The sequence below is a fragment of the Hemibagrus wyckioides genome, linkage group LG27, assembly GCF_019097595.1.
Source record: "Hemibagrus wyckioides isolate EC202008001 linkage group LG27, SWU_Hwy_1.0, whole genome shotgun sequence".
NCBI classification, from domain to species: Eukaryota; Metazoa; Chordata; class Actinopteri; order Siluriformes; family Bagridae; genus Hemibagrus; species Hemibagrus wyckioides.
In genome coordinates, this window is record NC_080736.1 from 2,846,042 (window position 1) to 2,868,582 (window position 22,541).

Genomic DNA, 22,541 nt, shown 5'->3' on the forward strand with positions numbered 1-22,541 from the left:
CTGAAAAGACCTCGATTTTTACTCATTATATTTGCTGATATAGACTGAAACGTGGTGCAGGAACAGAATATGTGATATGATGCCTGTCCATCACATGACACCATGCTCATACTCATTCACACCTAGGTATAAGTTAGCATCACAAATCCACCTGTCAGAAAGTTTTTGTCAGGTGAGAGGTAACTGGAGAACCCAGAGGAAACCCAAATGAAACATGTTGTTTTACCATGGCACCTTGGTTTTGTAAATATGTAAACAGGCTCTGTTCAAAACTGATATTATTTCATTAAACACACACTATATTGCCAAAAGTTTTGGGACACCCCTCCAAATCATTGAATTCAGGGGTTGGGCTCGGCCCCTTAGTTCCAGTAAAAGGAACTCTTAATGCTTCAGCTTCATACCAAGACATTTTGGACAGTTTCATGCTTTGTGGGAACAGTTTGGGGATGACTCCTTCCTGTTCCAACATGACTGCACACCAGTGATCAAAGCAAGGTCCATAAAGACATGGATGAGTGAGTTTGGTGTGGAGGAACTGCACAGAGTCCTGACCTCAACCCCACAGAACACCTTTGGGATGAATTAGACTGGAGACTGCGAGTCAGACCTTCTCGTCCAACATCAGTGCCTGACCTCACAAATAGAGTAATGGTCAAAAATCCCTATAAACACACTCCTAAACCTTGTGGAAAGTCTTCCCAGAAGATTTGAAGCTGTTCTATCTGCAAAGGGCGGGGCCAGCTCCGTATTACATTCATGTGCATGTACAGGCAGATGTCCTGAAACTTCTGGCAATATAATGTATGTGATCAGATTTCAGATCAGATGAGACACGTTGTATCATATTCACGCCTGTGCTTAGCGCTGACTGTAATTACTGCTATTAATCTGTTATTTTCCATTAAGATGAAAATCTCAGGGTGTTACATAAAAAAAAACAACCTTCTACATGCAGCACGTCTTTATAGGCAAATAACCTACACAGCTTAAGCTACTTTCCCCTGAAAAAGAGTTTGCTAACACTGATGATTATTTTTCTCTATTGTATTAGAGGTATAGAAATGTGACCCACAACATTTTTTCTTCCACCTTCTTCTTCTGGGATGAACCTCTGTGTCTGACATGTCCATCGGCTGCACTTACACTGACAGATAGCAGGTGGCGCTAGCAGCAGAGGCTTTTTTAGCATTGACACAAAGTGTCTGAAAGTATCCATGTGAAGAATAACAGCTCTGGAAAAAAGGGTAAGAAACAAAGCTGGCAGTCTAGAAAAACACGCATATTAATTCATAGTCTAGATTTTACCTGAACATTTATAAATCTTCGGTGTGTTTGGTTTTTTTGGACGTTTTCTTTGTGTCTTCCGCTTTGACAGCTTTTTTTTGTACCAGCTGTATTGTTGATGCTGTGTATTAGCCGAGTTAGCTAGCTAGCTAAGCAAGCAGGCTAGCATTAGTCTCTTGAAGTAACTGTAAATATCTTGCTAGCTCGCTTGGCTGAGTATTGAACCCAGTGTAAATAGTCAAGCCGTTAACATGTTAGCACACGAGCCGCTAGTTAACTTGTTTAACTCAAACCTAGTTGTCACGCCTTAGTTTCGTTTAGAATTCAGCTAGCCTAGCTGGTTAATCCGTTATTTCTCTTATAGACGAGGGGAAAAAACAAATCAGTGAAGTAACTCGCTATGCTAGTGAAATGCTGTGGTGCCGCCCAGAATCTTTTTCTTTTAACATTAGCATCAAATGCTAGCGAGTTAGAATCACCGGCAATGTAAACAAAAAAACAAAAAAACGGCTTGTTTTGCACATCTGACACAGCTTTATTAAACTTATTCAGTATTCGTGACTGAATTCTGAAAAACCTGGAGATATCATTTTACCTAGCTTGCCTTGAGCTAACTTCGAGGGCTAGCGGAGTTGCGTCATCGGATTGAGCTAGCGGTTTTCGACTATATATATATATATTTGTTTAAAAACCAACAGTTTTTGGCTTAAATTCACCAAACTAAATAACTAATAAATAATTGTAGTCTGCATTCATAATGATTTTTTTTGTCTGTCTTCCCGCCTTTTTGTTTTCTTCCCAGATACACCGCCTCTGGGTTTATGTGGTTAATATAGATTTATGTGTATAAAGAAACAGTCGCGCGAGGTCTGTTGCTAGGCAACTAGAGAAACGATGAACGCCTAGCTCATACTAGCTAATATTTCAGCTAGCGTCTGTAACTAACAAAGCCAAAAACAACAAACAGAACCGACATATAAACCACGCAGAGTTGTCAGAAATGGCCACGTTTCTCTCAGATGTGCTGTTTATTTGCTGAAAAACTGACACCATAAAGCTATATAAAAAAAAAAAATCATTATTATAATCATATCTCAGCAGTGAAGTGAACTTGCTAAGCAGCCATTTGGGGGGGGGGGGGGTAAAACGTCAACGTTGTATATAAAACATTTAGAAAAAACTCACAAAATTGATGGTCTTTTTGAATTTACACAATTTATATTGACCTCATATCTGAGTTTCGACATTGCTGATGTGTTTAATTTTGCGTAACAAGATTTTAATCTCAGTCAAAGTATTTTCTTAGCAATGGACAGATATATTTGAGTAAAATTTCTACGTTATGGACCAATTTGTCGTGTTTCCACTGTGATTCTGCCTTCATAAAATCTAGCTTAATTCTTAGCATCGTTTTCATAATTTCCGTACTTCTCCACGAACAATATTTCACACTTGAAGCAGCTTGTTATTTTAATATTAGTTATATTCGATGTGTAATAAATGTGTAATGGTTGATGAAGCAGTAATATAAACCATGACTCAAATCCTGAGTTTATTTTTCCTAATCTGTTTTCCCTTTCAATAACGACATCCTTAATAATCACTTTGTCTCTTCGCAGAAAATTCGAGCTGTGTTTTTATGAAATGGACGGTGATAAAACTGAAGTCAAAGGTAAAGTAACCGCGATGCTATTATTAAACTCCACAATGATCTTCATTGTTTGTTGTCTTTATTGTTTGTTCGTAGCTGAAATATTTATCAGCCGGTGGACTGTTGTTTCTTCGCTGTGCATGATTATTTTGAGATGCTATTCTGGCATGGGCGGTATAAGGTTTCAGTCTAAAACTTTTATGAAGACTTGATTATTGTGCTTCCAAGACACAGTGGCAATCGGATTCCTGTCCGATCCGTCATTCACACGGATGTGGAAATACATCTGAAATCCGTACACTCCGGCATTGTAACAAAATTCCGTACCATTCAAAGGAACAGAACACGATCTCTCGCTATCTGTCGGCTAATTAGCCTTTTAAGAAAATGTACTACCTGTGATAATGGTTCCCAAATGGACAGGGTTGGAGAAAGCTGTGGCTAGTTTCAGGATAAAAGGTAAAAATAAAAAGGAAAAGGGTATGTCTGCGGTCAGCCTTGATGCATTTTACATACCAGGTTCGTGATTTAATCTTGTATCACTCGAAAAAGACAGAGATTTAACAGAGATTTCCCTCGAATAAAAATGCCAGACTGAGGTGACTCAGACTGTAATGTATGAATATGGAATGACTGACGGCTGTGTAAGAGCTCTCTGATATTACCAAGGGGTCACATTCTCTCGAGAAGCTTTCCTGCATCTCACACTATCTTTTGCATGGTGCACCGATCTCGACTCGATTTCCCACTTGAAAGGTGCACCGGTGAAAGAGACAGACTCGTTTATTAATTGATAATTTGATGTACTGCCCACATATTTCTAGAACAATAATATTATTAAATGAATATTTCCCATTTAAAAGATTCACCGGTGAAAGAGACAGCCTCGTTTTACTCGTTTATTAATTGGTAAAAGAATTTAATGTACTGCCCACATAACAGTATATTTAACATAATAATATCAGTAAATATAAGTTAAAAAAAAAGAAGGTAAAAATAGGATTTTTTAGAAGGAATTATTCATTCATTCATTCATTCATTCATTCATTCATTCATTCATTCATTTATTTATTTATTTATTTATTTATTTATTTATTTTTAATTAACAAAAGGGAGTTAAATCAAATCAAAAACCTTACATTTTTGAGCCTGTGAATAATAGATGGTTATAAGAGAAGGTTTATTTTAGGCACAAAGACACTCCGAGTCTTCTTTAGTCTAAACAAAGGCTGAAAAATGTTCAACACATTCCAGACATATAGATAATACCCAAGGCTAAAAGAAAAGAAAAACATCACAAGTGAACAAAGGACACATTATGAGTGAGGAAAAGTCACATTGCATTGATTTTAAACGAGTAAATCATCGTATAATCATGGAAAAAATGAATGATAATTAATGAGATTTGAAAATGTCATTGTTTTTTTTTCTCTGTACCGGTCAGCTCAGACGCATTGAAAAACTTTGTGCAGCAGCAGATGAGTAAAAAATGTCAGATGTATTAAACAGTTTCTACCAAGGACATGTAAACAAGCTATTTAGGGCAGAACTGGAAATTGTTTATAATTGTTATAATGATTTGTAAAACTGTGTACAGCATTTCCAGCCCCACGTTTCAGTCCTGGTGTCACTTGGCCTCCACTGCAGCTTTGAATAACAAACTGGACTGAATTTCCCAGATAAAAGGCTCTTTTTCTGTGCGCTGATAACCGCCTTCTGTTTGCAGGTAAAGTGGGCGACCTGGTGATGCAGAACCCACAAGCGCTGGCGGCTCTTCAGGACAGACTAGACAACTTAACACAGAGTCCTTCAGTTATGGACAGGTCAGGACAGAGTTACACAACGTTAACGTGCCAGTGATGCCACCTTCTCTGAATTATACTGACTATTTGTCAATTTAAGTGATTGGAAATGAGCAGGTTGATTGGAAATGCTGTTTCCACTTGACATGCTGCGGTACACCATGCTTCGGTTACTGAAGGAACATAGTGTTTTTTACAAAACTGTCTAAACTAAAATAGGGATGTTTTTGTGTTTCACTCACTGCTGGAAAATGTTCTGGTCCAGCTGTTAGAACCAGATGTTCATCACTTTAGTCTCTCTCTTGCTGCAGCTTACCGCTGTCGGTCAGGAGAAGAGTCAACGCCTTAAAGAATCTGCAAGTCAAGAGTGCACACATAGAAGCCAAATTTTACAAGGAGGTACACGAGCTGGAAAGAAAATACGCTGCTCTATATCAACCACTGTTCGATAAGGTGAGTCCCAGCGCTGAATGCAAAGCAAAGCACACAGGAGATACTGACAGTTCAGTTCTATATGGATTCAAGTCTACATAACGCCAATATGGGGAAGCAGGAAATGGTTCATATGAATCCTCCTGTGGGTTAGGAAGTTAAATTAGTAATAAATTCACCAGGGTTAAGGTCAGTGGCACCTCACATCCTGTCAGTGGTGGATGTAGGCTTGTTTATGTAGGGAAATAAATAGGTATACAGTGGAACCTCGGCATACGAATGCCCTCTCTTATGAATTTTTGCTTTAAGCATTGAAATTTTGCAAGAAATTTGCATATGCAGCATTTTCAGAATACGAACAAACCAAACCGAACGCCGGCTAAGTTGCTCGTACGTCCAGGAGCCTTTCAGAACTTGTTAGTATCAGTGGAAAGCCAACCAAGTCGACCCACGATGCCAACGTCTCCTTCAGCATCCGTTCAAAAGCTAGGTGATCTTTCGGGTGTTTTTTTTGTTGACAGATTGGTGGCGTGGGCGGTCTGTTCTATTTTAGCCCAAGCTTGGTGGCACGACTTCCTGTCAGGAGCCTTTACATGGAATGCTTGGCTTGGGTCAGTTCTTTGTAAGCAGCCATACAGTTTACATACGCTTCATATTGGGAATATCGCTCATATTATTGGGAAGCTGGAACGGATTATCTGCATTTACATTATTTCTTATGAGAAAATTCATTTCACAATACAAATCTTCACTTTAAGAACTCGCATCCAGAATGAATTAAATTCCTATGGCGAGGTTCCAGTGTAAATAGGAAAAACACATTGGTGACTCTGGTGAAAATGCTGCATTAAAGATTTAATTTTCACAAATTAGGTCAAAGCTAATCACCTTTTTATTGGCTTGCCCTTTGGTTCTGCTTATAATAACAATGATTGTGGCATGTGCACTCTCAAGTGTAAATAATGTAGTTGTTTCCTATCTCAGTCAGCATTTCTAGACAAAATAAAATGAGGAAAAGCTTAATTTCCTGAAAGGTCTCAAAAGCTCCAACTCCTCCACCTAGTCTTTCAGTGTGGTGTGGTGATTTCTTTCTCCATTGTGTTTATCTGCAGAGGAAAAGCTTTGTCACCGGTGCAGTGGAACCTACAGATGAGGAATGTGAATGGCAGAGTGATCACGAGGATGAAGAGCTGGCAGTGAGTATCAGCATCGTTTCAGTATATTTTTCCACCTGCATGACGGGTTGCCAACGCTTCACAACGTTTCTGCGGATCTGATGAGGAGAATCAGGAAGCAGGAGGCAGGCTTCGGAAAGAGTGATGTGGTCCCGTGTCATTGTCGGTTCATCCGGGCAGCCGACTCTTCTCTTTTGTGCGGCAAAGACAACGAGTGAAACACAAACAGACTATAAATACTACTAATTCCTAAACACACACAGGTGTATCTACTCATTCATTACCCACTCGTTCTCTAAAATCATCTCAGAAATTTCTTCACTAATCCGATAAGATTTTCAGTTTTGAAAATGAATATAATATTTGTTAATATTAAACACAGGGATGCCATGGTGTTTCTGTGTCACTTGTTTATTTGTATTTTTGACTCTTTATTTCATCATCTTTTCAGAAACTGCTGCTCATACATCACTTAAATACGAGTTAAACAGTCCTTTTCTTCTGAAACGTTTGTCTGTTTTTCACTCAAATTTAACAAATCCAGTGTAATGATGGAAAAACACCTGACGTAATTTTTATAAAACCTGCTGTTTCACCAGACTCTTTATATCCACTGAGCTCACAGACATGCTCTATTGTCTAGTTTTGTTCTGGAGAGTATTAGATAACACACGCACACATTAGCAGTGTTGGATTGGTGAAGGATAGCTGTTGTATTGTCTGTGTCTTTCTAATGAATGCTGGAGTTTGCACTTTTTTTTTGCACTAGTTTTAAAATGGGTTTTATATTCAACTTTTCAGTGCTTTTACGTCTAAATGTTTTAAATCTAGTCCAAATAGCTTTGCATCATTAGATCATGGAGCTAGTAAATGTGTACTGATCGAGGACCTGTTTGTTTTTAGGAATCAGACAAGAGGCGCGTCCCAATTCGTATGAATATACGCTATTCACTCTTTATCATTTTGTAGTGTAAATAAAGCAAGAAGTGTGTTCCAACTAGAAGAAGTGCACAGGAATGATGTGGAAGGATGAAAACTTCACAGAATCGACGCTCGTAGCTTTGTTTACGTTGCAGAAGAGGGGTGGGGTTTTGATGCACCAATGCTGGATGAGAAAAGAAATTCAAAATGGCAGATGACATGGTGCACAAGACGTCTTATAAATGTCTTTTAAATTATGAGTCTAATGACGTCATTTGCCATTGAATGGGAAATGCTTTATAATTCCATTTTTATGTTCCATTTAAGAGATTACTATCCTTCTACAATTTATACACTAGACACTAGAGTGCATAGTGTAAGTGCATAGTGTGCAGTTTGGGACGCAGCTCTGAACTTTCCAACCCAAATCACTGATGTTCCTGTGCTCGACAGAATGGCTTGTAATCTTGTAATCAGAGCCTGTCTGCTCTTTTTTCAGGATGAGCTACAGAAGAAAGCCTCCATCGAAGAGAAGAAAGCGGGAGAGGAGGGCACTGCTGAGGAAAATCCCAAAGGAATCCCTGAATTCTGGCTCACGATATTCCGCAGCGTGGACATGCTGAGCGATATGTTACAGGTGATCTGGCGAGCCTCTTATTCCTAATGAAGTTCTTCACACGCTCTGAGAGTAGAGATTGATCACAGTGTGTGTTTTATAGTCCAGAATTACATAAGTGCATACAGCTTCTGTTTGGGGGTTTAATTATTTGTTTATGGAAAGGAAAGTGTGTGTGAGAGAGAAAAAGAGAGAAAGAGTGTGGTGTGGTTTGGGGAGAGTTCACATTGTTCTTATGAATATTTATGTAAATAACTCACTTTGGATTCTTTGGGTTCTTAACATGGAACTGTTTTCTCTCACCAGGAAGCCGATGAGCCGATCCTCAAACATCTACAAGACATTAAAGTGATATTTTCTGGACCTGATGAACCAATGGTAAATAAAGACTGAATCCTGTTCATTCTGCAGTATTATAGAGTGTGGATAAATCACTACTCAAGCCCAAGGCCGAGTTTAATTTGGGAACCAAAAACACCTTTTCAAAAATGTGGGATAATTAGATGGATGGGTGGGTGGATGGATGGATGGTTGGTTGGTTGGATGGGGTGGATGGATGGATGGTTGGTTGGTTGGATGGGGTGGATGGATGGATGGTTGGTTGGTTGGATGGGGTGGATGGATGGATGGTTGGTTGGTTGGATGGGGTGGATGGATGGATGGTTGGTTGGTTGGATGGATGGATGGTTGGTTGGTTGGATGGGGTGGATGGATGGATGGATGGATGGTTGGTTGGATGGGGTGGATGGATGGTTGGTTGGTTGGATGGGGTGGATGGATGGATGGTTGGTTGGTTGGATGGGGTGGATGGATGGATGGTTGGTTGGTTGGATGGGGTGGATGGATGGATGGTTGGTTGGTTGGATGGGGTGGATGGATGGATGGTTGGTTGGTTGGATGGGGTGGATGGATGGATGGTTGGTTGGTTGGATGGGGTGGATGGATGGTTGGTTGGTTGGATGGGGTGGATGGATGGATGGATGGTTGGTTGGTTGGATGGGGTGGATGGATGGATGGTTGGTTGGATGGGGTGGATGGTTGGTTGGTTGGGGTGGATGGATGGATGGTTGGTTGGATGGGGTGGATGGATGGATGGATGGTTGGTTGGATGGGGTGGATGGATGGATGGATGGTTGGTTGGTTGGATGGGGTGGATGGATGGATGGATGGTTGGTTGGATGGGGTGGATGGATGGATGGATGGTTGGTTGGATGGGGTGGATGGATGGATGGATGGTTGGTTGGATGGGGTGGATGGATGGATGGTTGGTTGGTTGGTTGGATGGGATGGATGGATGGTTGGTTGGTTGGTTGGTTGGATGGGATGGATGGATGGATGGTTGGTTGGTTGGTTGGATGGGGTGGATGGATGGATGGATGGATGGTTGGTTGGTTGGATGGGGTGGATGGATGGTTGGTTGGTTGGATGGGGTGGATGGATGGTTGGTTGGTTGGATGGGGTGGATGGATGGATGGTTGGTTGGTTGGATGGGGTGGGTGGATGGATGGATGGTTGGTTGGTTGGATGGGGTGGATGGATGGATGGATGGTTGGTTGGTTGGATGGGGTGGATGGATGGATGGTTGGTTGGATGGGATGGATGGATGGTTGGTTGGTTGGATGGGGTGGATGGATGGTTGGTTGGTTGGATGGGGTGGATGGATGGATGGTTGGTTGGTTGGATGGGGTGGATGGATGGATGGTTGGTTGGTTGGATGGGGTGGATGGATGGATGGATGGTTGGTTGGTTGGATGGGGTGGATGGATGGATGGATGGTTGGTTGGTTTATTCATCCCAATGGGAAATTTACACACAAAAGAAAAACAAGAAAAACCCAAAAAAGAGCAAGCCACGCACGGAGCTGCTGGAAAGGCTGCCACTCGCGGCAACGCCAGAAGGAAGGTCAATTAAGCTTTCAAGCAAAATAAAATAAAGAAAAAATAATTAACTAGATACTTCAGCACTGTTGAACTCACGGTTTTTATTAAAATGTTTATTATTATTTGGGTAATATATTTATATTAAGGCACAGATCAGAACAATTATTTTTTTATTAAAAATGAGTGACATTGTTAAGTTGTTATTATAAAAGGAATCAAAAAGCTGGAAAATAATCAACTTTTGAGGTGTAAAGGTAACTCTGCTTCTTCACAGCACTCTGCTGTTGAATATTTTCCAATAATATCACAAACCCAGAGTGTGTTTTTGACTCCTTACGTTCCATCCAGTCGTAAGACGCTTATGTTTTCTTGGTCACTGTTACTGTTAATATGCGTGAATTCTTGTTTTTTTTCTTTCAGAGTTTCACTTTAGAGTTTCATTTTGAACCTAACAGTTACTTTAAAAACACGGTTCTCACAAAAGTCTACAAGATGAAATCGGAACCTGACGCCGACGATCCGTTCTCCTTCGAAGGCCCAGAGATCATCGACTGCGAGGGGTGTGTGTGATACAAGAGACCTTTTCCTACACTCTAACATAGAGATATTTCTGTGGAAGAGGATAAGAATTTTAAACAAAATGGAAAAGGAATCTTTACCAATTTTTAGTTTTCTCCTTTTATCTTATGACAGATGTGAGATCGAATGGCACAAAGGGAAAGATGTAACCGTCAAAACGATTAAGAAGAAACAGAAGCACAAGGGCAGGGGTATCGTGAGGACGGTCACTAAACAAGTGCCCACTGACTCCTTTTTTAACTTTTTTAACCCAATTAAAGGTAAAGCTTTTCATATTCAAATGGAAATCATGGTTTAGAGATTGTTAAAGTCATTAATTGATCAACTGCATCGCTTATTTCTCGTTCTTTCTTTCTACAGTTTCCCCCGATAGTGAATTGGTGAGTATCTACATGCTTGATATTATGGTTCTGTTGGTTTTCTTGTATTGTGAGTGAAACATTTAATACTAAACCAGGGGTCTCCAACACATCGCTCACGAGCTACTGACCCACATCTGAGCAGCTCGTCTAAAGTTTTATAGAATATGTACAAAATTGATTGATCAAATCAAATTAACTCAATAAACCTGCTGAAATTTCATCCCTCTCAAGCACATTCTACATCATTCATGTTCATATCGAATAAACATGTTAAAAAAATAATAAATCATCCCAATCAGACTGGCAGTTTTAGGAAGTTTAAGAAAAAAAGAAAAGGGTTGATTAAACTCACCCTCATATTTCACCCAGTGGGGGAAAAATGATTTACTGACCTCTAAGGAAGTTCATACCTGAGGCTCGATTTGTATCTAAATTTTCTTAGTGATTATATTTTAATTTAATTTTATTTTATATTTTAATTTTATTTTTATTTTTTTATTTTATTTTATATTTTTAATTTAATTTTATATAATTTTGTTATTTTTCAGAAGGCCATTCTGTATTATTAAGCCCAACATTCTGTTTTAAGGGCCTCTAAAACCGGCTCCTTTAGCTAATTGATAATTTTAATTTTATAGAGAATTTATTAATATTAAGTTGTAAAAATTGTTACTCCGTGTTAAAACACCAATCTGTTTATTTGAGATCCTCACACTACGGAGTTTAAACCTCCACTTGTCTGGTGTCCTGGGGCGTTGGAGTGTTCTTTATCCTCGCCAATGTCTTATGTGCTAACAGGATGAGGACTCTGAAATTACCCTAGCCACAGATTTTGAAATCGGCCATTTCTTCAGAGAGAGGATAGTACCAAGAGCTGTGTTGTACTTCACCGGAGAGGCGCTGGAGGACGACGAGAGCGTATGTGAAATATCCGCTTCATTCAGCAACATCTGCTTCTGTTAAGGTTACCTGTAAGAGTTGTCATGACTTTCTTTTGTTTGTTTGTGTAACAGTTTGAGGAAGAAGAGCTGGATGAAGGTGAAGAGGAGGTAAGCTGACTATTTTAGCAGAAAACACTTTTTGTACGGTGTTTTCCGGTGGATTAAGACGTGTCTTCTTGTGTCTGTGTGAAATAGGATCAGGAGGATGATATGGAGGAAGATGAAGAGGAGGGAGATACAAAGGTCAGTATTGTTCTTTTTCCAATTTAAAGTCCCAGAGTACATGGAGTAACACATGGAATGTAAAATCCTAACCATTGAAGCAAGATTAGGACTTACGATACTGATACTGACCTGCTCAAGTCTTTCACGACTAATAATGATTGTGTAAAAGCATCTAGAGGAGGAGCTACAGCATCTTCCTATATAACATATAACCTGATAAACATCTTGAGCATAAAACTCCACATGAGAAATGTATTGCAAGCAGCAAATGCTGACTAAGTGAGGAAAAAATATTACAGGCAGCTCCATGTGAGTGAAAAGAACAGCGCTTAACCTGCATGCTGTTCTTGTTAATTATCCGTTATTGGCCACTGACAACAAATGGAGACGGTTTTCTCCATGGCAACCGTATTCACGCTAGTGTCAGTAATGTAGTTCGCTAAGACACTTGCTTAAACCAAGCATGCTAGCTATGCATCTTTCATGGTCAATGTTTAAACTGTAACTTGTAAACAACGCAAAATTAAATGCCCCATGATGCCTGATTGCTTATTGTTATTAATAATAATAGTATTTCTAATAATAATTTCCATACTAGTATTGGTATTGATGAGTAACTAAAAATGCTGAGATGCTCATATGGAGCATCCTTAATGTACGGTGGCTGAGAAGTACAAAACACAATAACAAATCCATAAACACAGTTCAGACAAAGTGGAAAAGGTAGGTATAGTGTGTGAATAGAATTCTTCCCTCTGATTGGACGAGACATCTGTCACTCAGGATCTACAGGAAGTAGGAAATTGTGTATCTAACTTTTATTTCTTGTACATGTGTGGAGTTCTGCATTCACTTGATAGTGCAACTTTAAATCTTTTAAAGAAAATAACAAACATTTATATTTATAAGAAAATGAGAGTTAAGAGTTCATTCAGCTCTACTCTGATGAAGGAGGTTCATATGGTGTGATGTTGGATATACTGATGGTGTATCATGGAGTAAAGATTAGTTTGCGATCTCTGAAAACACACCTGAAGAACGCAGGAATGTTCTGAAGACCAAACTATTCCAGATTAAAGGATGTAAGGAGCGCTATAAGAGCAGAGCTGTGTTCATACACACACCAATCCACTTTCTACTGCTGGACTTCCTGTAGATCCTGAGTGACCCATGTCTTGTCCAATCAGAGGGAAGAATTCCATTCACAAACTATACCTACCTTTTCTGCTTTGTCTGAATTGTCTGATTTGTTTTGTGCTTCTCAGACACCGTATCAAGGCCTGCATGGTCAAGATAAACCTTCTTAGAAGGCACTCAGATATTAAAGATGGACTTTTGGACTTTTAATAATTTTTTTAAATCGGACTCATTCTGTTGCTTTTTTTAATCAGTTCTCCTCTATGTTTTAACTATTTACATCCATCTTGTTTGTTGTGAACGTTTGAGTTTAACTGTCATTGTGGTTGTTCTCCTTCTCCACCCCTCCACTTCCAGGCATAAGTCATTTGTCACTTCATGCATTTCTAGGTAAGTTAGAAATGTCATGAGCTCTCACTCACACACTACTGTGCTCCTTCTGCTTGTCCCGCCTCATTTCGTTTCATTATTCAACTCGTATGGTGTAAACTACCACCACCTTGCTTTATTTACCTACATCATAAGCTTAAATGTAGTCGAGCAGCCAGGATCTGATTAGAGTTATTGGTGAATGTTAGTTTTGTGCAGGAGTCGGGTATTTTTCTTTTAAATTAGTAATGTGAAACTGAATGAATGGAAATAAATGGAACCGCGGTGTGATTTCCACCTCGATGCGGTTGTTCATGTTCATCGATCACGCTCGGGTAGCAGAGCATCAGAGCGAGGCGATTCAGTCTGCCACCGTGTGTATAAGTGATTTGACTCTGAATCGACTTGGGGAAACGAATCAATTCTGTAGATTTGAACACTAAACTGAGCCAAAGGATCGAGCTGTAGTGCTGCAGAAATACAGAAAAAGTGACATGTTTTAGATGTTTATATAATTATTTACTTATCTACATTTCTAGTATTTAGCAGACGCCCTTCTCCAGAGTGACTTATATTTTTGTATCATTTTATACAACTGAGTAATTAAGGGTTAAGGGCCTTGCTCAGGGGCCCAGCAGGGGCAGCTTGGTGGAGCTGGGATTCAAACTCGCAACCTTACAATCAGTCCAACACCTTAACCACTGAGATACCACATCCCCAATAATCAGTAATCAATAATTATCTAATGATTCGTTTAGCACAGCCCTGTGCTCTGACTCGAGCTATTTTTCTTATTTTTTTGGTTTCTGTACTCATTTAATCACCATATTTAGGAACGAAAGACTTTTACAAGGACATTTTCAATCCTTTACAATCCTCACCCAGTATTTTACTTTCTATATTTTCGATTTTTTAATGCGCTGTGTCATGGTAGCACAGGAACAGAGAGGATCGATTTTCCTCTTTTTATGACACGTAATAAGCAAAGCAGTTAAATGGTGCGAATGTGCATGCACTCGACTTCAAATTATATCGCAGGGGTGTTTTTGTATTCCAATGATAAAAAAAAATATATGTAAAGGATATTTCAAGGCTCTAATATTAAAATCCAACACCATTATTTAAGGTAAATATTTAATAAAAAAAACTAGAAATAGATTGCTTCTTCCCCCTCTCTCTGTTCCACAGGAATACCGCATCCTGTAATTATCTCCCTTTCCTTTCCATCTCTAATAAAGGCCTTATCCTGAGTCTTTTACTTAGTCTCTGATTTGATTGAGAGACTTTATCATTTCTAATGAAAAGAAAAAATCAAGACTTGTTGTGATTGAGTTCTTGATTGATTTCTTTCATCTTCTCAAATATATCGATTAATTCTGAAGGAAGCTGAAAGGTGTTCATTGGATTTGAAGACCAGGCTGAGGCCTTTGTGTTTACGCCTCTCTGTTCCACCCCACCACCACCCCCCACCCAACACTGGAGCTTAATTCTTTGGGAAAAGCATGCAGATCTTTTCTTGCTAATCTTGAGTACAGAACATGTTTATATGACTGTGATGATGCATCCTGATTATTGGTTGTTGTGTAGGGTTCAGATGTTACAGTGTGCAATAATCTACATGCATCCGGAAAAATCTAAATTGTTCCAGGATCAAAAACCGTTTCCTTTAAACATGAACGAATGAATGAACTTTCACATCCTGTCAGGTTGAGTGATGGCAAACAAACCCTGAATACTAATCTCTTAGCTGATTTAGCTAGCTAAATCTCAAAACCCTGGTGCTATTTACGATAAACTCGGAGTAGAGGAACAAAAATTAAAATTTCTACTGGATACTCAGGAAGATGTCGATGACCCTGAGTTCAACAACATGTTAAAATGGCTGTTTATCACCTGTGAATAAAGCGCCACATTTCTGCTTTTAAATGAGACCGTAGATGTGTTTGTATTACACAGTGAGCCGCTTAAATCTACACTACTGACCAGAGTTTGTTTACATCATCAACATTAACCTTATTAACTCATACAGTGGAACCTCGGCATATGAATGCCCTCCCTTAGGAGTTTTTTCCCTTAAGAATTGAAATTTTGCATCAACATACGAAGCATTTTCGCTTTACGAACGAACTGACCACCTGCTAAGTCGCGCGTTCAACCAGGAGTTTTTCAAAACTTGTTAGCATCAGTAGAAATCCAAGCGAAGAGAGTTTACGAATTTTATGATTTTTTTTCAGTCAGTGAAAGCTGTTTAAAAATCCTCAACCCACGATACCAACATCGCCTTCAGCATGCGTTCAAAAGCTAGGTGATTTTTCAGGTGTATTTTTGTTGACAGATTGGTGGTGTGGGCGGTCTGTTCTATTTTTAGCCCAAGCTTGGTGGCACGACTTCCTGTGAGGACCCTTGACATGGAATGCTTGGCTTGGGTCAGTTGTTTGTGAGCAGCCGTACAGTTTACATACGCTTCATATTGGGAATATTGCTCATATTTTTGGGAGCTGGAACGGATTATCTGCATTTACATTATTTCTTATGGGAAAATTCCTTTCAATACAAATCTTCACCTTAAGAACTCGCCTCCAGAATGAATTAAATTCCTTTGTCAAGGTTCCACTGTATATCTAATAATAAGTCTGAACTTGTGAGCTTTGGGAGAAGGCCATGTTTTATTCTCCTCCTTGTGCTTCAGCATTAGGCATGGAGTCATTAGGTAGGTCACAAAATGTACAAAAAAAGGCATAATTATTTACAGTTAAGATGAAAAAAGTTTTACAAACACGTTTCCATTCCATCTTTATATCTTTCTAGTCTTCTGCCCTCTGCTGGTTCTACTCAGATATGACATGCAAAAGTGGAGAAAGCCGTCTGGTTTCTCTTCCAGCTGCACCATTATCTGTTACAGCCCAGGGTAATTAAGGATAATTAGAGTAAATGAATGTTTAATCGGTGTAACAAAGGCACTGTGACCCTTCAGAAACAAACAGAAAAAAAAACCTCGACTGAGATACTGCAGAATACAGGAACTGAAACCGTGGTTCGAAACTATTTAAGAAAATAATATCTAAACAAGCGCATTTGTAAGGAAAAATAAATCTGTGTAGGATTTATCACGGAAAATAAACCCTTGTAGATCCTGTGAGGTTTAGCACTCTGAGCTCTGTTTATTTGTTTAATACTCGTGCCTTCTTTTCCTTTCCAAACTGGTTTGAGTGAATTGTAATGGTTTTCTCTCTGTTCAGAGCGGAGAAGCCCAACCTGCAGAGTGCAAACAGCAGTAAGAGACTAGCGCCACCTGCAGCCAGTCCGTTTCCTGCTCAGCGTCGCCTGATCTCTGCACAACAGTCATCCTAACCAACCCGCAAACGTCAACAGAATAACATTGTGCATGTTTTGATTTTGTTTTGTTTTTTTTGTTTTTCTCCCAAAAAATAATGTTACCAAAAAAAATATCTGGTAGAATAAAACGACAAAATTCGGTCATAACTGTGGATTATTGCATTGTGAGCAAACTGCCAATTCGTTTTTTTTAAAATTATTATTACATTCTAAACTCCGTTGTTTGTTTTTAATCCACACCCACATTCCCAGAAGCCCTCGGATTCGGAAAGTTGGAATGGCATTTTAATTCCAAAGTTAATTGATTTAACCTTATTTTTTTATTTTGACTTGATAGTTTACTCAGGGTTTTTTATGCTGAGAAAACATGCACACGCTCCGTTAGGAAACCGCCGATAAACTGATCCCACTTCATCCTTTTGTTTTTGTTTTTTTATTTTATTTTGTTTGTCTTAGGTTCTTATGATTTTATTATCTCTCCGAAACCTTTTTAGATCTATTTCAAATTATTCTGAAGTTATTTATATAAACCTTGCTCTTTTTTTTTAACGGTGTTAAACTACATGGATTGTTCCTGTCCCCCCAGCTGGATTTCAGAGAGTGGAAGAGCGTTCTCTAATGTCCTGTGTCCTCTTCCTTTAACTACGATGTTGTTGCTTTACTGCCCCCGAGCGCTTACTAAAGAATTAAATATCAAAATTGCCAAAATATCTACTGTTTTCTTTATTCATTGTTAGAAAAATAACTATGCTGATATTGACAATGCACTATTGACCAGCAGAGGGCAGCAGAATCAGACCCATAAAATACAAGTGCAGACCGTTTATAAGAAGAAGAGTGGGCTATTGACAGGAACTACTAATAAATGTTGTATAGAAATATCTTTGTGTGGGAATTACATTTAATATATGGATACACTGGTTGAGAGAGACCAGAAGACACATTGTCTTAAAGAAATCTGAACATTATTCCTAAGAGACCAGAGAGTCTTAAAGACTGCTGCACACACCATATACCCACTGTAGAGACCTTTAAACACTGTAACATACACCACATGTTACAGAGAGACTGGAACAACAGACTGCAACACACCATATAGCAGCAGTGGAGACCTTTAAATACTCACATACACGTTGATTCCATACACCATTGCAGAGAGACCAGAAGACACATTGTCTCAAAGAACATTATCGTAGAGAGACCAGAACAATACTGAGTCTTATACACTCTAACACACACCATATACCTACTGTAGAGACCCTTAAACACTCACATAGAAATTGGACCACACCACATACATGTTACAGAGAGACCAGAACACAGTTGCAGAGAGACTGGAATTCATACACCATCACAAATCGACCTGAACACACACTGTTGCCAAAAGCAGAATCCATATACCATCACACACCAGAACACACATCATTGGTGCCCAGAACACACACCAGTGTAAAGAGACTGAAACACATTGTTGGAGAGAGACCAGAAGACACATTGTCTTAAAGAAACCTAATCATTATCACAGAGAGACCAGAACAATTCTCTGACACACCATATACCCACTGTAGAGCCCTATAAACACTACAGTACAAAAACTGGAACACACACCAAACATGTTACAGAGAGACCGGAACCAATACACCATCATAAAGAGACCTTAACACATCACTGCAGAGAGACCAGAACCAATACAGCATCACAAAAAGACCTGAACACACCACTGCAGAGAGACCAGAGAGACCAGTGCACAAAGCAAGGTCCATAAAGACATGGATGAGTGAGTTTGGTGTGGAGGAACTTGACTGGCCTGCACAGAGTCCTGACCTCAACCCCATAGAACACCTTTGGGATGAATTAGAGTGGAGACTGTGAGCCAGACCTTCTCGTCCAACATCAGTGCCTGTCCTCACAAATGCACTTCTAGAGGACTGGTCAAAAATTCCCATAAACACACTCCTAAACCTTGTGGACAGCCTTCCCAGAAAAATAGAAGCTGTTATAGCTGTAAAGGGGCGGGACAACTCCATATTATATTCATGTGCAGGTAAGTTTTGGCCCGGCTCACAGTCTCCGCTCTAATTCATCCCAAAGGTGTTCTATGGGGTTGAGGTCTGGACTCTGTGCAGGCCAGTCAAGTTCCTCCACACCAAACTCACTCATCCATGTCTTTATGGACCTTGCTTTGTGCACTGGTGTGCAGTCATGTTGGAACAGGAAGGGGCCATCCTCAAATTGACCAGTGTCTGACCAATGAAAATGTCCAAAATGTCTTGGTATGAAGCTGAAGCATTAAGAGTTCCTTCCACTGGAACTAAGGGGCTGGACCTAACTCCTGAAAAACAGCACCTGAATTTAATGATTTGGAGGGGTGTCCCAAAACTTTTGGCAATATAGTGTATGGTTGTATATCTGTATGAAAGTCTGAAACAGAAAACTGTAAATGCTGCTTGTAAAAATATCATTTTACTGATCATAAAATGTTGCTGTATAAAATGTGTAGTGTTACATCCACAGTTAGAGATGATCATAGAACTGCTTCTTTTTATTTTTATTATATTTTATCTCTATTTAATATTCCTGATATGATAGTTTTGAAGATTTGTTAAACAGTGAATAAATGAAGCGAATCCACAATCCCGTCTTCGTCTTCATCGTCTCTTTTTACACCCTTGAGCCAGCCCACACCCACACTATCTCCATCATTAATCTCCAGTCATATTATGTCTATAAACACGTTTATCGGAGAAATAGTAAACACCCCTCTTTCCTAAATCACAGAATAACTCCATTTCTTCCTTTCCCACCTCCCAGTTCTGGGCTTCCTGCCAATCTGCTCCCTGGTTGGCAAGGCAGCTCGCACCATAGCCAGTCAGAGACGCCTTCTCCGCCCATGTGTCACTCAAAACTAAGCCTCAGTAGCCATGGAGATCCTGCCCACCATGCCAAGTGTTCATTTCGCGTCCTCCCAGCAGCACAGGGTTGGGCGGGTAAGTGGGCAGGACAGCTGCAGGCGCGGCACTTCCTCACACAGTCACACATGAGGAATAAATATATCAGGGTTTTTGTTTGTTTGTTTACATAATAATACTCAATCTGTATATTTTTTATGTCCAGAGGTAACACATTTCTGTGCAAATTTACATTAAGAATCATAATTAAGCCTTTCTGCACATCTCCATAAGAAGGCGCTGCCCATGTTTCAACAGTAGACATTCTTTACTGAATGAATTTCATCATTTATTCCATTTAATTGAATGTTTTTCTTTTTTTTTTAAGACTACTTCTGTCTGAAATGAAACAGATCTGGTCTCACATCCACAACGAATTTGGACTTTCGAGCCTAATTTAATGTCCATTTTTGCAGAAAAACGTTACAGTGATCATGAACTTCGCAAGATCTGTGTTCTTTGTAAACTATTCTTTTTGTTTAGTGGATTTTTCTTAATGCCAGAGATCTAAAACAAGCTCATAATAAAGAAGGCAGCCTACTGACCAAAGTCCATTACAGGGCTTTTCCATTGGTCTACTTTTGATAAATCATGAATTAATTATAAATGCTGTCTTTTTTCTAATCTTCAAAACATATTAAAATCGTTCACTCTGGTCTTATTAATATCTTCTTTCAGAAAACAAAAAAAAAACCAAGCAAACATTTCATATTCAAAATAATGCTGTAATTCACCAGAATGGTGTTCGTGTGCAATTTGGGTCATGGCACCAAGAAATTCAGCAAAGATGAGTACAAAGCAAACTGGTGTTGATCTTTAGACTCTGATGGATATTGTGTGCTTGAAGAATCTTGTATAGCTTTTCACAAATAGAATCATCCCTTCATACCTAAGGGTTTTTACTAGCACACTGTCAAAATGGAGAGACCTGCTCATGTACAGAGAACGGAGAGAGGGGAGAGAGATGAGAGAAGCAGGCTTTGGCAGCCGGCATGTCACCTCTGACCTCAGTGTGTTCTGAGATCTTGTAAAATTCTGAAACACAAAGAAATATGATATATGAAAAGCAGCTTTTATTCTTCACCTTCATGTCAGTTGATAATCCTTGTGCACTTTCTGCATACGCAAACTTGACTTTTTGTCGCTATTATTTGAATCCAACATGTACAGAACACTATCCAGATGTTGCCACTGAACCACTGAAATCTCCGTGTTGGTAGCTCGCTAAGCTATGAATTATTACTCCTTCCTTTACAGCTACACTACTGTTATCACCTAGAATAAAGCAAAGACTTGGATATTTTGCAATAACGACACTCCATCAGTCCAAAAATGGAAGATTTGAGAAGAATCGGATTTGTCCTGCAGTCTGAACAAAGCCTATCGATATATAACATATGAGCACTATGCTTTGATCTCTGTGTCCTCGGGCTGTGTTTGACCCGTGCAGCTTTTTCTTTCTTCTCCGGGATTGTGTGTGGAAGATGGCCAACATGTGGGTCAGGGTCAGTGTGTGTCTAAGACCCCCTGAAATGGGCCCCCTAAGAGCGCAGCACTGTCTGGCCATGCATGTATATGAAGCAGTCAGTCAGAGAGATGTCTGTGTGTGTGTGTGTCTGTGTGTGTGTGAGAGAGAGAGAGAGAGAGAGAGAGATCCCATCTGTGGGCCTCAACAGCTCCCCATCTCACCGCCTGGAGAAGCACATCCTTTGATAAAGACAGAGAATGGCGGCTGGAGGGCTGGATGAGGGCGGCACTTTCTCTTTCAGACCTTCTGAAGGTCAAACTAAATAGAGCTTCTTAGGAAATTAACTTACCTGTGTGTGTGTGTGTGTGTTGTTGGGCTCCAATAAGTCTTGCACGCTAAGACGCTAAGATAACCTGAACGATGATACAATCAGTTCACATGTTAACCCCTTCAACTCAAGTGGCAATCATATGACATCATAATTTTGCGTATTAGATTTATCATATTGACATACACGGCCAATTTTTAAAGAAATCAGCATTCCAGGCAGAGAGGAAGAGCTATTCCTTTACAAATTACTGAGAAAAAAATATCCATCTCTGTTTTATATTATAATAAGCAGTGATATAAAGGGCATATAATAAACAATGTCGTTATATTTATTGCATGATGTTCGTATTCAGAGCAGGTATTCCTAATGATGTGCATTACTGTTTCAGTAAAATGTCACGGTGCATCAGAAGAAATACTGGGAGGAAATAAGATAAAAAACGATTGAAAGGACAGAATATGGAGTACACAGAGCTCGAAGTGTTTAACAAAGATTGAAATTGACATCGGAAATGTTTCGGGTTTGAACTTTGGCTTGTGTATATGAGGAAGGGGGAAAGGTACGTCATGAAATATATTCATAACGATCATTCTGAGTAGCTCGGAATTTCACCAGACTGCAAGCTGATATCACGTGCATCGCTAAAATAAATAAATAAATAAATAAATAAATAAATAAATAAATAAATAATCAGAGAACTATATCTCAGTAAACACACACTCTAAGTGGGGAGAGAAGTCCATCATGCATTTATTTTTCAAACATTTTACATTCCCTACACAGATCAGGTGTAACATTATGACCACCTGCCTAATATTGTCCTGACCCATCATGCACTGTGTATTCTGACCCCTTTCTATCAGAACCTGTTGGATCGGATCACACGGGCCAGCCTTCTCTCCCCACGTGCATCAATGAGCCTTGGCCACCCATGACCCTGTCTCCAGTTCACCACTGTTTCCTTGGTTCCTTGGACCACTTTTGATAGATACTGACCACTGCAGACCGGGAACACCCCACAAGAGCTGCAGTTTTGGAGATGCTCTGATCCAGTGGTCTAGTCATCACAATCTGGCCCTTC

General features: G+C 39.5%; 1 protein-coding gene across 2 annotated transcripts; it reads left to right on the top strand.

Annotated features, from left to right (window-relative positions):
• The first annotated feature begins 1,146 nt into the window (after nt 1–1,146).
• nap1l4b (nucleosome assembly protein 1-like 4b) lies at nt 1,147–18,456 on the top strand. 2 transcript variants are annotated; one of them, XM_058382328.1, is made up of 15 exons: nt 1,147–1,247; nt 2,907–2,959; nt 4,665–4,761; nt 5,052–5,193; nt 6,285–6,368; nt 7,768–7,905; nt 8,191–8,262; nt 10,185–10,324; nt 10,458–10,603; nt 10,704–10,723; nt 11,504–11,623; nt 11,719–11,754; nt 11,842–11,889; nt 13,366–13,398; nt 16,617–18,455. In XM_058382328.1, exons 2-14 carry the CDS (start codon nt 2,932–2,934, stop codon nt 13,369–13,371), a joined length of 1,077 nt encoding a protein of 358 aa, XP_058238311.1. In that variant the 5' UTR covers nt 1,147–1,247; nt 2,907–2,931; the 3' UTR covers nt 13,372–13,398; nt 16,617–18,455. The 2 variants fall into 2 exon arrangements, with proteins under 2 accessions (XP_058238311.1, XP_058238310.1); XM_058382327.1 differs by lacking the exon at nt 13,366–13,398 and having other exon boundaries at nt 16,617–18,456.
• The last annotated feature ends 4,085 nt before the right edge of the window (nt 18,457–22,541 follow it).